Source organism: Dunckerocampus dactyliophorus, chromosome 2 (assembly GCF_027744805.1).
Source record: "Dunckerocampus dactyliophorus isolate RoL2022-P2 chromosome 2, RoL_Ddac_1.1, whole genome shotgun sequence".
Classification (NCBI taxonomy): Eukaryota; Metazoa; Chordata; class Actinopteri; order Syngnathiformes; family Syngnathidae; genus Dunckerocampus; species Dunckerocampus dactyliophorus.
In genome coordinates, this window is record NC_072820.1 from 12,864,847 (window position 1) to 12,885,563 (window position 20,717).

The 20,717-nt window shown below is 40.5% G+C and overlaps 1 protein-coding gene across 4 annotated transcripts in view; it reads right to left on the bottom strand.

The window, feature by feature from the left end:
• LOC129177017 (neurocan core protein-like) overlaps positions 1–19,632 on the bottom strand; it is a 47,167-nt gene extending 27,535 nt beyond the window's left edge. For 2 of the 4 annotated variants that reach the window (XM_054767694.1, XM_054767693.1), the window contains exons 1-2: positions 19,439–19,632; positions 5,273–5,352 (exon numbers count right to left, since the gene is read on the bottom strand). In XM_054767694.1, the coding sequence (XP_054623669.1) occupies positions 5,273–5,352; positions 19,439–19,614 (256 nt within the window). In that variant the 5' untranslated portion in view covers positions 19,615–19,632. Of the gene's footprint in view, positions 1–5,272; positions 5,353–12,661; positions 12,714–19,278 lie in introns of those variants that run through there. The other 2 variants (XM_054767696.1, XM_054767695.1) reach the window with 2 other exon arrangements.
• Between the last annotated feature and the right edge of the window lie 1,085 nt (positions 19,633–20,717).

The window sequence follows — 20,717 nt, forward strand, 5'->3', positions numbered from 1 at the left end:
GATGGAAATGGAGGGGGGGCTTTGGATGACAAGTGTACTCACAGGCATGGAACTGGCAGATGGGATTGCAAAAATAAGGCTAAAAGTGAGGGGAAGAGCACTGGAAGTGACTTGTGAGGACACTTGCTGTCATTAGCAGACATCTCTCCTTGTCGTCAGCTCCCGAAAAGCTGGTGAGGGGAGGATTTTTAACCAAGCTGGCTCAGTGGATGGCAGACATTTAGAACCAGACACAAAACATGGCCGCCTCCATCCTTTGCTGGGAGATTGGCTCTGAGACAGTCTCCCAAAAATCAACACATGCCTCGATTCTTTAATGACTACAGATAATGATTTTATAACTCTTTTAAATGCCGAGCATTTATTTACCAAAATAACGGCGGGTGGGGAGTTAAGTGGAAGCAAACAATAACTGGAGAGAGAAAAAAATAATATATGGAACAACTTAATTTTTTAATGTTAATAATAATTTGCAGTGTGTGAGAAAGTGGAAAGGAAAACGTAGCTCTCTTTGACCATATGGTCATTTATTAACAAGTATATTGCACAAAATGGTTGGCTCTGTGCACGTTGAAGTGCAAGAGGACTAAGAAGAGGATATTACGCAACAAAGCAACAAAAGCACCAATGTTTTAATATCGGTAAAGACCACACTGCTCATCCAGCATGAATGCCGCTGTTGAGTTCATTGTACAACAGTACAGCAAGTGTAATATGCACTAACATTTGAGTAGCGCAACAAACATTTTAAAGTGCATGCAGACGTAAATAAAGTTTGTGGATGCTGACCACTTATACTTCAAATGCAGCAACTGCCATTTACATCAAGAGTTTGCCTACAGCCACAGCTGTTAATATTAATGTTTTTTGACCAGGCACTAATGAGGTTATATGCTTGTCTTTTTTTGCAAATTTCTTTAATTAACAAAAATAAGAAAAAGAAACAAACAACAATCCCAACTCCACCCCACCTGAAGAGACGGAAATCCACTACCACTAATAATAATAATAGTCACAATACATTAGTATTGCATCTCACAAGCTCAGTAAGCTCTCCAGAGCACCCCACGGTAGGCGTCATTCATTAATTTGTATCTTAAAATCATACAAATCCACTTACATAATGGAAAGAAAACTTGCATTTTAAGTCTATTTAATCGAATAAATCCCATATTTGTAAATAATCAGACTCACTATTATCTTATCTAAATGCAGTTCTTTCCATAGCATGTGCATACCAGTCATTGCGAGTTGGATTATCAGCATCTATCAATTTTTTCAATATTATTGTTTTTGTTATAATGCATATTGACAAAAATGCATTTTTATTCTTTGATGAAACGTTGCTAAATTGATGCAGCTCTCCAAGAATACAGGTTTGCGGTGTCTTTGGGATGTCTGTATTTAAGAATGAAACTGCCTCTCTTGTTATTGTAGATCCACAATTCTTTTATTTTCTGACATTCCCACAATAGAGGCATAAGGGTTCCCTCGGTTGCCTGTCACTTTATGCATAACTTCGTATCTACTGTGCCCATTTTAAACAACTGAGAAGGTGTAAAATTATGTCAGTTGCTTTTCTGGACCGCATACCCTGAAGAGGGTGGTCATTGGAACATTTACTGCCAAACCTACATTGAGTATTGCTGGTGCTGTGTAACCTCAAATCAAGTCTTCAATACAGTGAGAACTAGGAATGCTCCGATCAGGGTTTTTTTTTATGCAACCGATTCGAATCATCCGTGAGTGAAATCGGCGGATACCATTCACGTAGATTAAGTGTAATTTTTTAAAATGTATTTATGATGAGTGCTATTGGCCAAGGTCTCCTGACTGCCAGTGGGCCCAAAAAATAGGTAATTATTAAAAAATAAACGTGAATATGAGCAACAAAAACAAAGTTAGAGAGTGAGAGTTAGAGTTTTTTGGCAGTACAATGCTACAGCTATTTTTGTTAGAACTTAAGTGATTTTGGTTATTATCAAGAAAACCATGGAAGTTGCTAGATATCAGTTCTTAAATGAAACTCTTATGAGCTATATTTGTTATCATCATTATATTTGTCTAAACAAAGGTACCTTTAGTTGTACCAGGCATTAAAATGGATCAATAAAGTGAAGAAACAAGGGTGGTCTAATCATCTTTTCCATGACTGTATACAGGTATCACTCGTGAAACAGATGATGAGACGGCTTCCTTAAGGAGAGTTTGGATTTGAGAGTGCATAGTTTGATGGCGTTATAGCAGGACTTCCAGGTATCGTGTAGCGGAGCTCCAAGTGAGAGAGCACTCTGCAAACCTGGCGTCTAGTCCGATGAATTCAATTATTTTTTGCATTATTTGCTTCCGACTTACGGGTGAATGTTGTCCAACGTTGGCTATATTAGTTGCAGTTTGACTGACGATTACATTGTGAGCCTCGAAACTCAACATATTCCGTCAAGTTTGTTCTTCAAATGCCGTATTAAATTAAAGCTTTTTAACGCGCTATCCCGGCGAGATATTTTTCATGGCATGTTTTGCAGGGTGCAAAATGTATACTGTATCTCTCTCACAAACGACAGGTAAGTACCACACTGCAGACATGATTGTTTTGGGTTTGGACTGCGCAGTCTGAAGGAAACTGGGTGGGAGACGCTCGCTACAGGCTGCATGCTGCAATAGTACAAGCCAGTGGTGATGGGCTTTTGTGATTGCCGTTGAAAGGCATTTATCGGCATAGGCAGGTCACGTTTTTGACTGGTGGCCGATCGATCAGAGCATCCCTAGTGAGAACAGACTACTTTAACTACTCTGTAATTCCAACAAATGCTTAAAATTCCCAGAGTTGGATGCAAACTTTCTTCATATCAAACTTGTCATACTAATCCACTAGAGACTGATTTTTTTGTTCCATAATTGTGAATGTTATGCACAGTTGTAAATGGAACAGATGGTGGAGTTAAATTGCATAAATAGCTCTGGAGATGTTCCAACTCAATCCCACTGAGTATGTCGGCAAACATTCGCAGTGTGTCAGCTCTTACTTACAACACTGAAATTAGCGCACACCTGTCTGCCTGTATGGGAAATAAAAAATAATGAAGGAACAGATGTGTTTCCCCAGAATGTCGACTTTGAGTGCATCCTAATCCAGCTGCACTTCCTCTCTCCTCTTTCCTTGTTCCCTTGAATGTGTCATCCATTGTGCTAAATAGAAATGTCCATCACTTGAGTTGTTGGGCAGAAAAAGGGCACAAAACAATGGCCTCATTCCATTAATGTCCCATTAAGTTGTTAATTTTCCTGTGAAGGTGGGCCCCATTAAAGTTCTATTTTAGGAGAAAGAGAAAGATGGCAATGGATGGAAATCCCATTTCCTGTCGACTGAGATGGCTTCACATTGCCTCTATAACCGTTGGTTTTATCGCTCGCATCACTGTGTGTCCTCAATATAACCTTTAGCCAATCATCTGTTGGATAGCTTTCCCCCTCACTTGGACGAACAAAGATGGTGAATTTTGAAGTACAGTGGACACTCTAAGGTCAAACCAAATCCTTCCATTTCAGGACTGTGGTTGGCCTACAATTTGCTCAATTTGTCCCATAGGAAAAAATAAAAATGTAAATAATCTGTTCCGGGGTCAAACTGTTGCCATCATAAATCCTTTAGGCAACGTTTTGAGTAATAAACCGTCATTTAAGTTTAAACACTCACTTACTCTTACGTTTGACAACAAGTGTTTTTGCTTGTGCTCGACTCTTCACATAATCACTAAACAAAGCTGTCTTTCATAAATGTACATTTTAGCTGTGCATGCCATTCTTCCTCTGTGTAGATTCTCAGTCATCCAGGTCATGGTAATCTGTAAAGAATCGAGGCAACTGGACTCTTAATTATTTGGTCCAAAAGACGTCTTCAGTAGTAAAATTTGAAGTATGGAGTTTCTCTATTTATGTCCCTGGGGGTGGTCACAATAAGGTTGTTGTGGTTACTGCGGCCCAAAGTGGCTGGTGAACAAACGTCCTGCAAAACAAAAGCTTAGGGATGTAAACCTTGTTGTGATAAACTATTCAGAAAATTGACGTGTTTTAGACCCTGTGTATAGCGGTCACCTGTCTAACGCGGCCAGCGGCCACCCATTTTGTATCCCTTGGTCAATATCTGACCGCATGTAGCGGCCAAAATGCCGACTTAAGCAGAAGCTTCATGCACAAAAAAGTTTCGTTTTTTTAAGCAATGAAGCCGTCGAGTGTAGACTTTAATTACTGAGTCCTAGTTCGACATAAAAAAGCCGTCTTCTTACTTTGCAATGCCGCCCTGAAAAGATTCAATGACGGCCAAAACGGTAATCTTCCCACTTTGCAATGCCGTGAATAGATTCTAAAGTAGCCAAAACACCTGAAAACACCTGAATAAAACATCTAAAATATCACTTAATTGCCGACTAATCAGAGATTAGAAGCGCATTCAATAAGAAAGGAGCGATGGTTTTGCTAGTTTACGATGATCTTTGCACCTGCTCCGCACTCAATTGTTCACGCACACACCAATTCATGACTGCTTCACACGTATCCTGTACATACATCTTCGGGCTCGTACACTAAAATTTGTATTTCTTGCTTTTAAAATCGTGTTTTAAAAAAAATCAAAGATGGAAATTTGTGACGTTCTGCAGGACAGGAGCGAGCGTCCCCTGTCCTGCACTCTTATTTGGCGGGCTGTGCCTTTTCCGGGGAGGAAGAGGCAGCCGCTTCATGCCTGGTGGCCGCGCAGCTGCGTTTAATTAACATTTGTGACGGATAAAAGGCCAGCTGGTTCATTGTTGTTATTGATATTACTAGTTTTCTCACCGGAGCTGTTACCTAGATTTACCTACCTGTTTGTGTGTCAACAGAGCGTTTTCCCCTATGTCTCTTGGTTTTGCTCCAGTCTTTTTGTGAATACATGTTAATATGTGCGCGCACAAATTCAAAATGGCCGCCAACCTGTCTATAGCGGCTACTTGTCTATAGCGGCCACTTTTGCCGTTTCCCTTCAGTGGCCGCTATAGACAGGTTTGACTGTATATATATTGAAAACAGTCTTAAAACCACAGGTCTCATATTCGGCGTCTAAAGATTTATACATGCAAACCAGCAGGTGGCGCAAAACATATATAACCGTGTTATATACAGGAACCCCTGAGTCACTGTGCACTGTAACCAAAAATTCTGAAGCATTCCACTTACTGGTTGGAAAAGGATTAGAATTTGTGTTTGGAGAGCCACAGAAAAGGAAAGGAAAACTTACCAAAGCCAAAGCAGTGCAGCAATACGAGAGCCAAGAAGATGTGTTGCCCGGCTGCACACCGTGGAAGCGCCATCTTAGGCCTGCAAGGGAAGAGACAAGAATAAGCGGATTATAATCGTTATTTATCATTTTACGGTTTAGGAGTGTTGTCTTCTCAAAGGCCAATAAAGTATTTTCTGATGGTGATGATTAATGATAATATATTACTAGAATATTACTAGAATTACTAGAATATACAAATGAACCCAACACTGAACATTAATATACCAAATTCCTCATAATGTTCTTGCAGACAGCTCACTAAGAGGTCAATCCCATGTAACCTCATCAGAGGGATAATGTGTGATAATGTAATAAGAACAAAGCAAGAAAAGAAATTACACCTCTTTAACATGCCACAGTTTACTTCCTGAGCAATTAGCACAGTTAGACCTTTATGTGCATGCGAGGTGCTTTAATTTGGAGATGGAGTGACCTTTGAAACTGGAGGTGAAGGAACACACCAGTGAGGATATTACGTTCAAACAGCAGATTGTTTTGTTCATTGAATTTCCCTTAGGAACATTTGTAGTACAATGGAACCTTGGATATCGCCATTAATCCGTTCCAGAAGGTCCAACTCTAACCAATACATACTCTGGCTAAATCCCATACAAAAAATGTAAATCCTTTATACAAAGCCAAAAATGTTAACACAAAACATGTTTTTAGAGCTTTACAATTATGGTTTTACATGCAGAAAACGCTTCAAAATGCATGTAAATGCATATAAATGATGAATGAAAGGGTCACGTTTACTTTGATTGAAGATGTGATTGTTGACAAAGACGGCAGTGTGGCAGCGAGATCCACTCGGACACTACTTTCGTATTTGCTATGAGTTATTTCTTGAATTCAGTCGTGTTTTTTTTTCATCAAAATGCAGGCACTTGCAACTTTCTTTGGCTCCACTGAGAGTGATTTTGCAGCCGTGATCAAAAGAAAAGCATAGACTTGTGGTGTAACTGTGTTAGTTAGAAAAGAACTACAGAGGCAGCTGCTGATGACATCACAGACGAGCTGACTTCCGGTTCCTGTTTCCATGTATTAGAAAGCTAATAGGCTGCTAAAAAGGATGTTTTGTGATAAAAATACATTAAGAATACAGCTGGACTCACGTAGTGTATTAATAACATGACAAGACGCACACTATATTGTACGTGTGTACGCAAACCAAGGCAACATTTTGGCATAAATATTTGAACACCCTAACCAGGGTGTACGCTAACCGAGGATCCACTGTACATGAAACTCCACCTAATGAATAATGTCCGACTTGCTCGACATCCATCTAGTTCATTCTTCTACCAAGGTGGAAAAAGGCCAACTGATGTTATTCTTGTGGTTTTTCTCAGTTATGAAACGATACCAGCGCACTTCTATAGGAAATCCAAGCACACATTCTAAGTAAGCTAGTGACTTTGCCAGAGGATTTGGATGGCGGCCCGAAGCTCGAAGCTCAATGGGGAGGCAGATCCTGCTCTGAGATGGAGATAACGAGGAGTTTGTTCGAAGAAAACATAGCTATGCTTTAGAATCAGCATTGTTTTCACAACAGAGGTTTACTGGAAAACTGGATTAAGCGCAAAACTTGTTTGGCATGTCCATTTCAGTTACATAAAGCAAATAATGCATTGTGGCCTCTTCACTTTCACCAAGGTAACTGCAACTCATTCCAGCAGCACCCCTGACGCTCCGAATGAGAGTTACGCAACACCGATTCAACAATTTAATGAATAAACACAAGAGTAGTCTCTCTTTACGGCCATTTAAATGTTTAGTAAGTGTGTGATGTGAAATAAAAAAAAATATTCCTCTGAGATAGTTTATCATCAAACAAGTCATTGAGGGTTTTCTAATTAAAAACTAAGTTGGACTCTTGAAAATTGGGGGTTCTGGTGCGGGTGAGACCCCCTGAGGAACACACTTCAAATGTCCAATGTATGAAAGGTGGGTTTGGACCTTGTGATGGGCTCTGACAGATTGGGGTCGAGCTGCTGGACTCTTTGCGTGTTGGCGACCCCGGGTGGTGCTTTGTAAAGCTTTGGACAGGGTCACGACACTCCGTTTGCCCATGCAGCATTGGGAAGCATACAGAGGGTTGTATCAGAGAGCCTCGGCCTGGCAGGGTCCCAGCAACTCCAATCCACACCAACAGAATTCACAGTTTAGCCCGTGGACATGTGAATGGATGCAGCACAATACACAACACTGTGGGCCCATAGACAGCAGCCATTCAAAGCTTTACCAGCAGGGATTTACAACATACGGTGCAGTTGCCACCCAATAACACCAGCTGCATACTAACCAGCACTACTTTTTTGTTGAGGACAAGACACAAGATGTTGTGAACGCCTCCTTCTAAGTCACGCCTCTTTACTTTCATACGCATAGTGTCTTCAGGCAAAACAAGCCTGAAGTCTCTAAAATGCTTCAGTGGACTTCAATGCACACGTCCATCCGACACATTTTGACCACGTTGTATGAATAGATAGCACTCTTGGCTCACTTTAAAAAGCCAGTGAGCACAGTGACAAGGATCCTCATAAAGATCACGGATTAGCAGCCAGCTGTGTGCTGAAGGAGACAAGATGACCCAAATCTCCTTCAGTTTGTGCTTTTTCAGACTGCTGGGAAGTCAGACGTATCCCACTGGAACGTCCGTGGTTGGACTTTGAAGTGTTCCAGTCGAAAGTACTCAACAAAACATGAGTGATCTTGGTGTTTATAAGCAAAGTTTTACACTCCTCGCAATTCAGCAATTTTTTTATCATATCTTCCCAGGCGACAATCCTATAGAAATAGAAATAGGAAACTCGGGTATACTTTAGAGTAGTCAGTGTACAGCTTGTATTGCTGTATAGACTTACTGTCCTCAGAAAATGAGTAAACACACAACAATTATTGTCTAAATTGTGAGTACACCTCAGTATCCAAAGTGTCAATAGTGTGACACAGTCTAGCACTGCCTTAATCCTTTTGGGCATAGACTTGACCAGAGCTGCGCAGGTTGTTACTGGAATCCTCTTCCACTCTTCCATGATGACATCAGTAGTGGAGCCGGTGGAGGCAAGACACCTTGCGCTCGTCCATCTCCCACGAGGATGTCCCACAGGTGTTCTATTGGGTTCAGGTCTGAAGGAGACATACTTGGCCACTACATCGCCTCCACCTTCATCTTCCTCAGCAAGGCACTTGACATACTAATCCAGTCCAATCCAAACCATCCATCCATCCATCCATTTTCTATGCCGTTTCTCTTCATTAGGGTTGCAGGGGCATGCTGGAGCCTATCAAACCACTTTATTCATATAGCACATTTTAGAAACACTGCTTCCAAAGTGCTGCACAGACTAGTAAAACCATAAATAATAAGTAAAAGTACAAATTACTACAGTAAAAACTAAAAGATCAAATAAAAACAAGGACACTTAGAACAGTAAAATATTTGAAACAAGAAGTAAAAACGTTAAAAGCAATAAATACAAGACGTAGGTAAAAAATTAAATTAAATTAAATTAAATTAAATTAAATTAAATTAAATTAAATTAAATTAAATTAAATACATAAACCTAACATCACTTAAAACTAAAAAAAAAGAATAAAAGACACAGAGGACCACAATAACACAATAGATTTCATGAATTCAGGAATTCCAGGAATTCATTTTGCTCTCAATGAACCGCAGCTTCCCAGTGCTGGCAGTAGTCATGTAACTCCAGACTATTATGCTTGATTTTAGGCAAGACACAATTACCTTGCACTTGTGTTTGACAATAATGGCTGCGTGTTGTGTCATTCTCAGTGGATAGTAAATTTACAGGCTCCTACCATTCAAGCAGTCAAGGTCTTTTGTACTTCGGCATAAGTGAACATGAAAAAGTTGAGGAAATGATAGAGGAAGCTTTATCAGCTCAACTCCAGTAGCTTTTTTGAGTTAAGTCCACATTTCATCTATTTAGAGGGGCTTGTCAGGGTAGATTGATAACCTTAAATATAAGGAATAGCATCAAATTACCACTCATTCTAGCCATCATTCATTGCTAAAGCGGGCCTTACATCCCGACGTACATGCTCCTATGTGCTGGGTACTTGCAAAAATGGGGAAAATCGCAAGAGACATGCATGTGGCCCACACGGATTTTCAAACCGGCAAACAGCACACAAAGACCGATGGAAGAAAATTGGGAAGCAAATTATCTTCTGTGTGCACAAAGGAAAACATTGCACACAGCCAGGTCGCAAGGCAGAGGAGGAGTGTGTGACCCTTGCATATGTCGCGAGTTAAAAGTACATTGTGCAGCTCCTCCCGCGGTGGGCGACTCCTCGAGCTGTACACTCTGGTTCTCCCGACCTCCGTGGATGCTAGGGGTGGGAATCTCAGGCCACGTCACTATCCGATATGATTTCGATTCACAGGCCTGCGATGCGATGATAAAACGATTATCGATGCATCTCGGTGCGTCTTTTTTTGTGATCAATAGCTTGTCAGTTTTTTTTATGCGTAATGTTTTCTATATATAATTTCTTTTTACTCACTGTGTACTACTAAAACAAAGCATATTTGTAATGATCCACAATTAAAATAAACATGAAACAGATGAATTTATTTCCATTATCTTATTAATTGGAAGGTTACATCTACCAACATATTTCCCATTGTACAGAACCAGCAGGAACAGCATGTAGAAAATTAACACAAACTTAAGCATATTCTGAATAACCAACATGAAATAAATCTGCCATTAGTCATAAATAAATAATAAAGACTTCTGAATTCAAGTAAAAATACTGAGCATAGAATATCTGACAGAAATAATATTTTTGCTATATAGCAAAGTCAAAAACAGCTTTCATGCTTCCGTTTTCTATACTAAAAATACAATTGTTCTCTGCACAACTAGCTTCTTCATAGGGTTATGAAATCACTTGCGTCATCATCATCATATTAGTATCGAGGTTATGAAAGATGTGTATGAATAGATTCATTATTGTCATACATTTGACAAATTCAAGAGCTGTCGTGTGGTGTTTATATTTAACAGTATATTTTCATTTCTATAGTATTGTCCTTTGCCAGGGTTGCCCTTTGTCACCGATTCCGTTCATTACTTTTATGGACAGAATTTCTAAGGACAGCGAGGGTGTTGATGGGTTCCGGTTTGGTGGATGCGGGATTGGTTCTCTGCGTTTTGCAGATGATGTGGTTATGCTGGCTTCACCGAGCCGTGACCTTCAATTCTCACTGGATCGGTTCGCAGCTGAGTGTGAAGCGGCCAGGATGAGAATCAGCACCTCCAAGTCTGAGTCCATGATTCTCGCCTGTAAAAGGGTGGAGTGCTATCTCTGGCTCGGGGATGAGATCCTGCCCCAAATGGAGGAGTTTAAGTACCACTGGGTCTTGTTTATGAGTGAGGGAAGGATGGACCTCGAGATCGACAGGTGAATTGGTGCAGCGTCTGCAGTGATGCGGACTGTGCATCGGTCCGTTGTGGTGAAGAGGGAGCTGAGTTGAAAGGCAAAGCTGTCAATTTACCCGTCGATCTACATTCGATCTATTCTCACCTATGGTCATGAGCTTTGGGGAGTGACCGAAAGGACAAGATCGCGAGTACAAGCAGTCGAAACGAGTTTTCTCCGTAGGGTAGCTGGGTTCTCACTTAGAGATAAGGTGAGAAGTGCTGTCATCCAGGAGAAGCTCGGAGTAGAACCGCTGCTCCTCCGCATAGAGAAGAGCCAGATGAGATGGCTTATGGCATCTGGTCACGATGCCACCTGGACGCTTCAATGGGGAGGTGTTCAGGGCACGTCGGACCGGTAGGAGACCTCGGGGAAGACCCAGGACACGTTGGAGAGACTATGTCTGACAACTAGCCTGGGAACGCCTCGGGATCCGCTGGGAAGAACTGGACCAAGTGGCCAGGGAGCGAGAAGTCTGGGCTTCCTTGCTTAGGCTGCTGCCCCCGCAAGCCGACCTCGGATACGCAGCAAAAGATGGATTGATGGATGGATGGATAGTATTGTCCCTACTGTAATAAAAATGGTTGCTGAAATGTGGGGGGTGCACTCAATAAATTCAAACCTCATCTTTGGACAGGCTTGCTAGCGTTTTACCAAATGACCTGACACAACATAGGGTCTTTACACTACGTTCAATTTAGAACAAGCTTTTAAAAATGGCGATAGCCTGTATGCATATGCTTTATATAGCATTAAAAATACGTTTCGCATTGTCGATGGGTGAGATAGCTAACATGCAGGATCTTCGAGCACTTCTTTGTTGCACTTCTTTCTTTTAGTCAGAGGTTTCGACGAGGCACTCGTTTTGATGCAATGTCGTATCCACTCTGTAAAGCATTGCATCAGACTGTAGATGACACAGATGATAGGACAATGAATTCTGTATTCATGTGCACACGCCCACACCGACACACTTTGAGCTGACATCTCTGTTAAACTTCACTCCATCAACCCTGAAATAATTTCTACATGTCAAATGTATTTCATAGTACCGCATACTGTTGATCACCTGACGGCAGTCCAAAAAAATTACAGCATACACATATTCATTGAAATATGCATTACTTGCATGCTTTCATGTATGTTCTTTTTAAGAGAGGAAAGAGTCAAACTGTCACCCACTTGACAAGTACAATTCCCTTTTTAGTCTAATTATGTTTCGCCAAATTCTTCACTAATGCAGAACGCTCCAGATGAGTGACAGGCAAAGCGACGAGCAACATAATAGTGAGAGGGAGATGAAGGAAAGCCGAATGAAAGGAAGGTCATTTTATCACCCTTGTCATATCATTGCAATGAAAAGCCATTCCTTAACGCTGGGCTGAAAACTCTTATGCTATATTCACTGTGCAGAAGCCAAGGACGGCAACAGCAGTCTATCTCAGGACTTTAATATTTGAAAATATACTATAAGACAAACGTATCGGGGCACCTGGGTATTACCGCGGCCATTCATTCAGAAGAAAGACGTTAGAGGTCACCGAGTTCATCCCAAAGGTGTTTGATGGGGTTGAGGTCAGGGCTCTCAAGTTTTTCCACACTAAACCCATCTAAACATGGACCTTGCTTTGTGCACTGGTGAACACAGAGGCCCTTTCGCAAACCGTTCCCATGAAGTTAAAAGCATAGACATGTCCTAAATAAATAATGTTTATATACTGCATAAGTATCATTCATCTCACATGGAAAAGTGGAAAGTGCACTTGAAAGTGCCCTATTTGTCCAGAGTACACATTATGACACGCACACACACACACACACACGCAGTGTTTATTGTGCTTGCAATGGTGACTAATCATTATGCTGCAAAACAACTAATGACTCACATACTTTGTTCTGCTCTTGTCCTCGGTTACTGAGAAGCTTCTGGAAGGCCTGATGTCTTCTCACACTACGGTTATTGATCACATGTGGGCACAAGGATAGGCTTCATTAGGCACTTGACAGAGGCCAAGGTAAGTTAACCATGTGGAGGAAACCTATATTATCCTAATCTTTGTGTTATGCAATGACGCAAAGATATGCACAATGTTGTCCAACACGTTTACCGAGAATGTGTCTGTTCGACAGAATGCAAGTTAGTCATCCTGGTGTGATAATAATCACTTTGCATGCATTTATTTTGCATTTAAGGCACACAAATAATGTGAGGGAACAGAGCAGTGTAGCAGATGTACACCTGGGAGCGTCACACTTTGAACCGACAATGGAATCACAGCAATTGATTTGTTACGTTTTGCCTTGAAGCACGTTGTAAAACCTGTTTTTGCAAGACAGTGAAATGGAAATAAAAGTTAGAGTTCCATCCAGAAAAATTATGATCTGCCTCGAAAGGTGATCAAGACAATGATGCTGGCAAGGACACAGTAAGACCACAAATTGAATATAATACAACTAAAAATTTTAGGGAAAATGACCAACAATAAATTACCAACCATCATCTGGCTGTATTGCATGAGTTCCTCATGAGACCTCAGGTCAACAAGCATCGAAAGGAACAATTTGTGCAGTTTGCTTTTTCTTTGGATTTTTTGGAGACACAAAAGAATGCACAGTGTTCCTTTTCTCCATGGCGATTCACCTTTTGTGGACTCGCTGTTTCGCACATGCCAGGATGACGATGCATGGTCGTCGAAGTGAAATATGTGTGAGTCATGTAATAAGTTATTGTGTCCAACCTAGTAGGTTGATCATTCAGATTCAAACGAAATTTGAACTTTGAGAGTGTTAAAACAAGAGACAATGTGAGAAAATGTTAGTGCCTGTCTGAGAAAAGTGTATAAAATGTATAGTGAGGGGTTTTACAGCATTAAAACATGTATAAAACTAAGCACTAAAATTGCACCAAAAAAAAAGCAGCGGAACAGCAAGTCCACAAATTGTTTCACTTATTGCGGGCTATTTTGGGAACCTATCTCTCACGATAAACGAGGGAACACTGTACACAAGATTTGGTCTGAATCGCATTTACTATACACATAGTCACCCGTCAATGTTAAACAGTGTTTTGCAGTGATTAACTTCTTTTTACACTTGTATGCCAAGTGAGAATGTTAAAGAATGAGATGCATGACTTACACGTACATCTGAGATGCAACTCAACAGTCACATTGGTGAAGACAACTGTGTCATTAGTTATTAATGTTGTTGGAGCGTTTTATTACGTTTAAATGTATATTTAATATTAACAGCAGTTAATGTATGTTTACGCTTGCAAGACAGTAAGTAAATGTTATTTAAAAGATTGCTTTTATAGCTAAAAAGGGTTTTATGATGGGAACTGATTTGTACGGCATTTCCAATATTTTCTACGGGAAAAGCCCTCTAAGACTGTTTTCAATCATTTAGGTCCGCAGAATTTTTTTCACCCTTTGTTGCCCCTCAAATAATAATCCTATTGTTGCTGTTCAACAAAATGCATGTATTTAGAATTTTGTGGTTTCATGGACTTTTAAAATATAATTAATGTAATAAATAATATTTGTATGTAATTTGATTGTATTATTCCAATTGTCTTTTTTACTTTTTTACTTTAAAAATACCATCGAAATAAAAAACTCATGGCATTTGAATATGCTGTACATACTTTTAGTTGCACAGCGACATTTTGCTGTAACACAGATGTGCGTTTCAGGCTTATTGTATGGGAAGCGCAATATTGTATGGTGATAGGTCCAAAAGTCAAATCAATTTCAATTCGGATTGTTAGGATATTGTCCGAGTGGCCAATACACCAGCTGGCCCCAAAGGTCAAAGGTGAAAGTTCAAAGGTTAGGTCTTGGTGACAAAGCCAATTATGAGATCAGGTGTGTGAGTCAATGGCATCATCGCAGATTTATTAAATGTGTGGCTCCACACACACCTTGATACATCTACAATGCAAACAGAGCACATTATCGTTGTGTTTCCATCCTCAGAGAAGCACTTTGAGAGAGAAGCCAAAAAGACAGCAACATGCTGATGTCTCCTCTATGGTGATAATGATGTGCTGTGTTGGTGGAATATTGACTGTGCGAGGAAACAAAGCGTTGTCCTTCAGGTGCGTTTCACATTCAGCTATGACAAGAACACAAAGTGCTGAGAGGAGATGTTTCATGCAGTGCGATGCTGTGTGAACACAAAACGCCTCTTTGCAAAGTGCGCATAAAACTTTGCAGTTTAAAAACGGGTTACTTCTTAGTAAGAAGAACAATTATTTTCTTGCACTGTTTTGTCACTGAAGGCAAGCCTCAGGGCAAAGACAAAGAGAGACATCGTTGTCTTTGTGTGGACGAGCTGCTCTGTTGTGCTTTCATCCATGTTACCCATGGCCTGGCCAGCAGCTTTAGGCCCTCCCTGGCTACATGCTGATGGTGATTGATGGCATGGCTGGTCCAATCCCCTTTTGGGTCCCTTTGCAGCTTCATGTTCGCTCATATGGGGGACCACTATATAAGAAAGAGCTTGATATCATGACTGAATTACAATTCCTTTTACTCAGTTTCAGGAATGGAGCTGTCCAGTTCTGAAATACCTGGACAAAAGTTACCCTTATCTGGCTTCAGACTGACCATAAAGTAAAGAGGCCATAGCTTCATACACGAGACCATAAAGTGTGGAGGTCATAGCTTCATTTACAAAGTGCAACGTTCATAGCTTCATCACCAGTATTAATACAGAGAGAAGAAAGCCTTAATTAAATGTTAATAATGGCAAAAATAATAGATTCCCAAACATATGCATATGTTCAGATGAAGACTGTTGAGTATGCTGTAAAGTTACACCTTAGTATATGTTTGACAAACAATGAAATAGTCAATGTTTTAAGACATCATAAGCGGTTTAATGTCATGGTGCGAACGTGAGTGTTTGTACCTGAGAAAGAACTAAACACACTGAATTTGCCTCTTTTGCTGGTTTTGGTCCATCATCAACCACAACTAGCCCTGTCACGATAACAAGTTTTTCCGGTCGATAATTGTGCTACAAATTATCGTCGATAATCGATTTTATCGATTACATTTTTTAGACCATTTTTTCATTGTCATGAGAGGTGTACTGCACATTGAACCACTAGATGGTACTCAAGTATAGTGTACGGTGTACCTGTGTGAGACATTAGCTTGACACAGAAGTTGCCTGTATGTATGTTCTTGCAATGTAGCCAGCGACACTATTTGTGAGAGCAAGCCATTTTGCACTGTTTTAGTTATATTTGCCGACTAAACGCCTCAGTAAGCGTTGAATGTCTTGACGAAGGCTCCGCTGCACGAGGCACCTCTGGTCGCCGGTGTTTATGCACTCATCGTGTTCATTCTGTTTAAAACTGAAATGTTCCCACTTTGTGGCTGACGGCTATGGCATTCGCCTCAAAACACATCACTTCTGCGCCTTCTTAATGTTAGCGTATGCTGCCTCACAAAGCTCACTGCTAAACCCTCCGTATCCACTCACTAGTAGCCCCGCCTCCACAAAGAGGCTGAATGAGATGAGGGCCCACTCTCTCTGTTCATTCCACTATAAAACCAATGTGCACAGACAGATGCAGAGTGAACCCTCTTGTCATCCAACCTGTGTGGCACAGAGAGACGAGCAGATGAAACACGCACACCCATGCACGTCAATTTATCGAGTGCGTCATAATTATCGACCTGTTTTTTTTTTTATCAATCGATTAATCGATTTATCGATTATCGTGACAGGCCTAACCACAACAAATATCTAATCATTTTTACCTGATACTGTGATTATGGCAGGTCTCCAAAGAGTTAGTTAGACTTAGTGGCCGCTGGTCTCAGACTGTTGCATCTGGGTATGTGTGAGGATTTTGACATTTCTTTTTTTCTTGTAATATTACAACTTACAACAAATCTCGTAATAGTGTGATTATTTTTCCTAAAAAAATCTTGCAATATTTGTTACTATTGCATTACACATTATTACAACTTTATTTTAATAGCATTATCATTATATTTTGTAACATTACAACTTTATTCTGGTTACATAATGACTTTTTCTCGAAAAACTATTTTGTTTTCTCAAAAATTAAGTTTATTCTCAGAACTTTAAGACTTTTTTGTACAAATATTGTGATTTTTTTTTTTATAAAAAAGGCTTTCTCTTCATGTTCTAAAAACATGCATATGAGGTTAATTGCCAACTCTAAGTTGTCCATAGGTATGAATGAAAGTGAATGAAATTGACTGGCGGCCAGTCCAGGGTGTACCCTGCCTCTAGCCCGAAATCAGTTGGGATATGCTACAGCATACCCCCACGGCCCTAATGAGGATTAGGCAGGACAGAAAATGAATGAATGTATTTCTCTGAAAAATACATTTACAACTTTTTCTCCTAACATGTTTTTTTCCTTAAAAACATGTTTATTTTCATCGAATGTTATCAACTTTTTACATTCTCATTACATCTTTTTGTATCACTGAGACTTTATTCTTGTAACATTCTGACTTTTTTTCCTTCAATTTTTTTCTCAAAAACTTTTTTTTATTGCAATATTTGACTTAAAACTTATCACTTTTTATTTTAAAAGTATTTTTCTCCAAAGAATGCAAGTTTATTTTCTGAACTTTAGGACTTTTTCCTCCTCTGCTTTATTTCTTGGAATGGAACTTTCTTTTCAGCGTGCCTCTGTTGCTCATGCATACTATAACAATTACATTCTAGTTCAAGGTTTCTTGAGCTCTCCACACTCACACAAATATTCTGCTGCACTGTACCGTACAGCATAAGCTTTCATACACTAGCTGCTTTGAAATTATGTTAGCATCATTCAGTCATGTATTACCATGCTTTTCTCAGAAACATCCACTCTATTAAAGCCCAGGAGATGTCTCTCCTTGGTCACCTGCAAGAACAACACTGCCTGGAGTGACGTTGGTGGTCTTCACATTGCATTGATCGGCTTTTATCAACACTGAAAGGATGCCGCTGCAAAGTAGCCATGTTTTGACGACTTTGCCAAACACACTGACTGAGCTCATCAACTTCTGATGCAAATCAACAAAACTTATGCAATCCATTTCACAGCACACACGTCATCAGCGTCTCGTCTAAATCATGTTCTCATGGTTGCAAAGTGATGATGGCAAAAATATGAGCTGCACTAAAATGTGCTTGTACGGTGGGTTTGCCAAGCTCGGGGCATCTTATTCAAAAGACTTGCGGCTGTGGTTGCTGCCAACAGTGCATCACAAAGTGTTGAGCAAAGGTTGTGAACGCTTCCGTACATGTAATTTCTTAGTCTTTCATTTTTACTAAATATTTTAAAAAAAAACTTTCATGATCTCATTGTGGGGTGTTGTGTGTACAATGGGAAAACTTGTACATTTATTCTATTTATTCTATTTTGGAACCAGGCTGAAACAGAACAAAATGGGGAAAAGTGAGGCTCTGCGAATACTTTCCGGATGCACTGTAGAATAGGAACATGTAACCTGCTTCCTTCCTCTATTCAAACACGATGAAAGGAAAACAAGGCATTTATTGAAACGTGATTAACTTGCTTTACGAATAATAACGTTCCACCTGCTGTATTATGTCTCCCTCAAATCATTCAAGAAACAACTGGAGAAGCCTTTTCTACCTTCTCTATGACCATGCTGCCCTGTAGTGCACTCATCTCTGCACACACACACACACATGCAGGATGAAAAATGCATGCTGTAAACTTTCAGCTTTTAGCACCAGTCTTCACTATTCTCCTCCTCGCCTCCTCCTGCTGCTGCTGCTTCAATACATGCTGGTCATCTTGTTAACCTCGTCCTGCTTTATGGCATTGACACCCAGCTGGTGGTGGGTGCTCTAACAAGGCCAAGGAAGAAGAAGGTATCTAAAGACTCCTCCATAGTAGAGGGATGAATAGAGGAAGGGGTCTGCTTAGAGGGGTTTTTATATTGTGGCACAATGCAGCTCATTTGTCAAGGTGACCCAAACTGCTCTTACTAGATTAGTGCAACATTTAAATGTTGAATTTTTATGCCCCATTTGGAGTTTAGTAAATCATTTTTAAGGCACATGCAGCATCCTTGGATGCTATGTCCAGGTGACGACTTCACAACACAATAGATTTCATGAACACCTGTTCTGGTCTATACAAATGCACCCCATCCACAAACTTATTCAAAATGAAGATATCTGACTCCCGCACATGCTTACTTGAGTGCATGTTTTATGCATGCCCCTACATTAGTTGTAAATATGAGTCAGTATTAAAAAGCTTTGAGCTGTAAATAATTTAAAAATAACAGGAGCACTGATTTGTCCATAGTGAAGCCAGCATCGTATTGGATATTGATATTCAAACATGCATGTATGACACTATTTGTAAATCCTGGCCCATTTTTAACCTTTCCAACATGCAAATGACACTAAAAATTGTCCCCTTGCTTTCCAGTGACCGCGGGCTGCACCACAACATACACACACTGCTCCATGAACGCTTTCCCACTCACCTCAAGCGACAAAGCACAGATGCAATCCGCTGGAATGTGCGTGGCAAAAAAAAAAGCTTTTGCACCGGAGTGCAGGTGCGGCACAAGCACGACGAAGCGGCCGTGAAACAGCACTTTGCAGGACCACCGCCGGACCCCCCCCCACCCACTCTTTTTTTACCGCTCTTTGCTGCAGCTTGACTTCAGTGAGTGGTCGAAGGGCGCCTCATCCTTAGGCTCCGTGGGTGACGGGTGCGCGCTGGCCACCTTTAGGTGCTCAATAAGCTCCGGGGGAGAAGCCAGATCAGTTTGAACAAAGACGGTTGACAGGCAGGCAGATTGCTCCAGCGCCCCCATTCAAAGAGAGCGTGGCGGTGTAGGTGGGAGGGGGAGGGTGGCTGGTTAAAAAAAAAAGGGGGGGCGGGGGGGGGTCTTTATATGACCATAATCCCACATAAACCTTTAAACGTTCATCCACTGTCTGCGAGTTAAATTACAATGACAGTCTGATCAGCAGCTTAATCTCGCCATCACCTTCTCATAGTCTCTCTCTGCGTGTCACACAAGTTTCAACACCTACAACAAGATGGTTCTACAGTATAGAAGAAAAAATGTCACTGTGGTAACTAAAAATCTTTAAGGGAAACGAGAGAAAAAAGTGTGTTAATTGCTGACATAGTAGAGAAGAAGTGTGCAGTAGAGCAAGCATTATCTGTCATAGCGTTGTTGCTAGGTGCTCTACATGCACGGTTTTGAATAATACATCTCCCCAACTGTCCTGGAGGCACGTTTTTTGGACTCCTCATCGTCATCATGATGATGATCATGTGTGCTCCGAAGAAAACGACTGCTGGTAATTGCCCCACTTCAAGTTAATTTGGAGGTCTTAATAGGTATAGCCTCATTTAAAGGCATGTAGTGCAGCCAGGATTTTTTTTTTCTACTATTATTGCTGCAGTGAATCCTCTAAGGCAGGGGTGGCCAAACTTTTTTCACCAAGTGGTGCATAGAGAAAAAATTGGAGGATATGGGGGGCCACTTTGAGGTACATTAAAGATGCTAAAAGCAGTCCACGCTATAGCTTCATATACGCTAAATGAACAAAACATCAGCATCTTTGCAGAGCAGAAATATGACCTCAGGGAAAAATTTAACTTAAAACACTTATATGAGAGAACAAAGCTAAAAACCATCATATCAGTATGTGGAATCAAATTATGGAATGGATTGAGGAAAGAACTCAAACAATGCACTAAAATGAGCGATTTCAAGAAACAGTACAAAGTACTATGGAGAAGAGTCCTAAACCACTGTGTACAATGCTGTCTAACCAGCATTGTACTTCAATTCTTCATTTCTTAGGACTTCTGGAAGTATTACATTGTCTGTACTCACTCGACATCGAACTATGTTTTGGCAGTGATTAACCTTTCCATCAGTTATTGCTATATATTTATTAT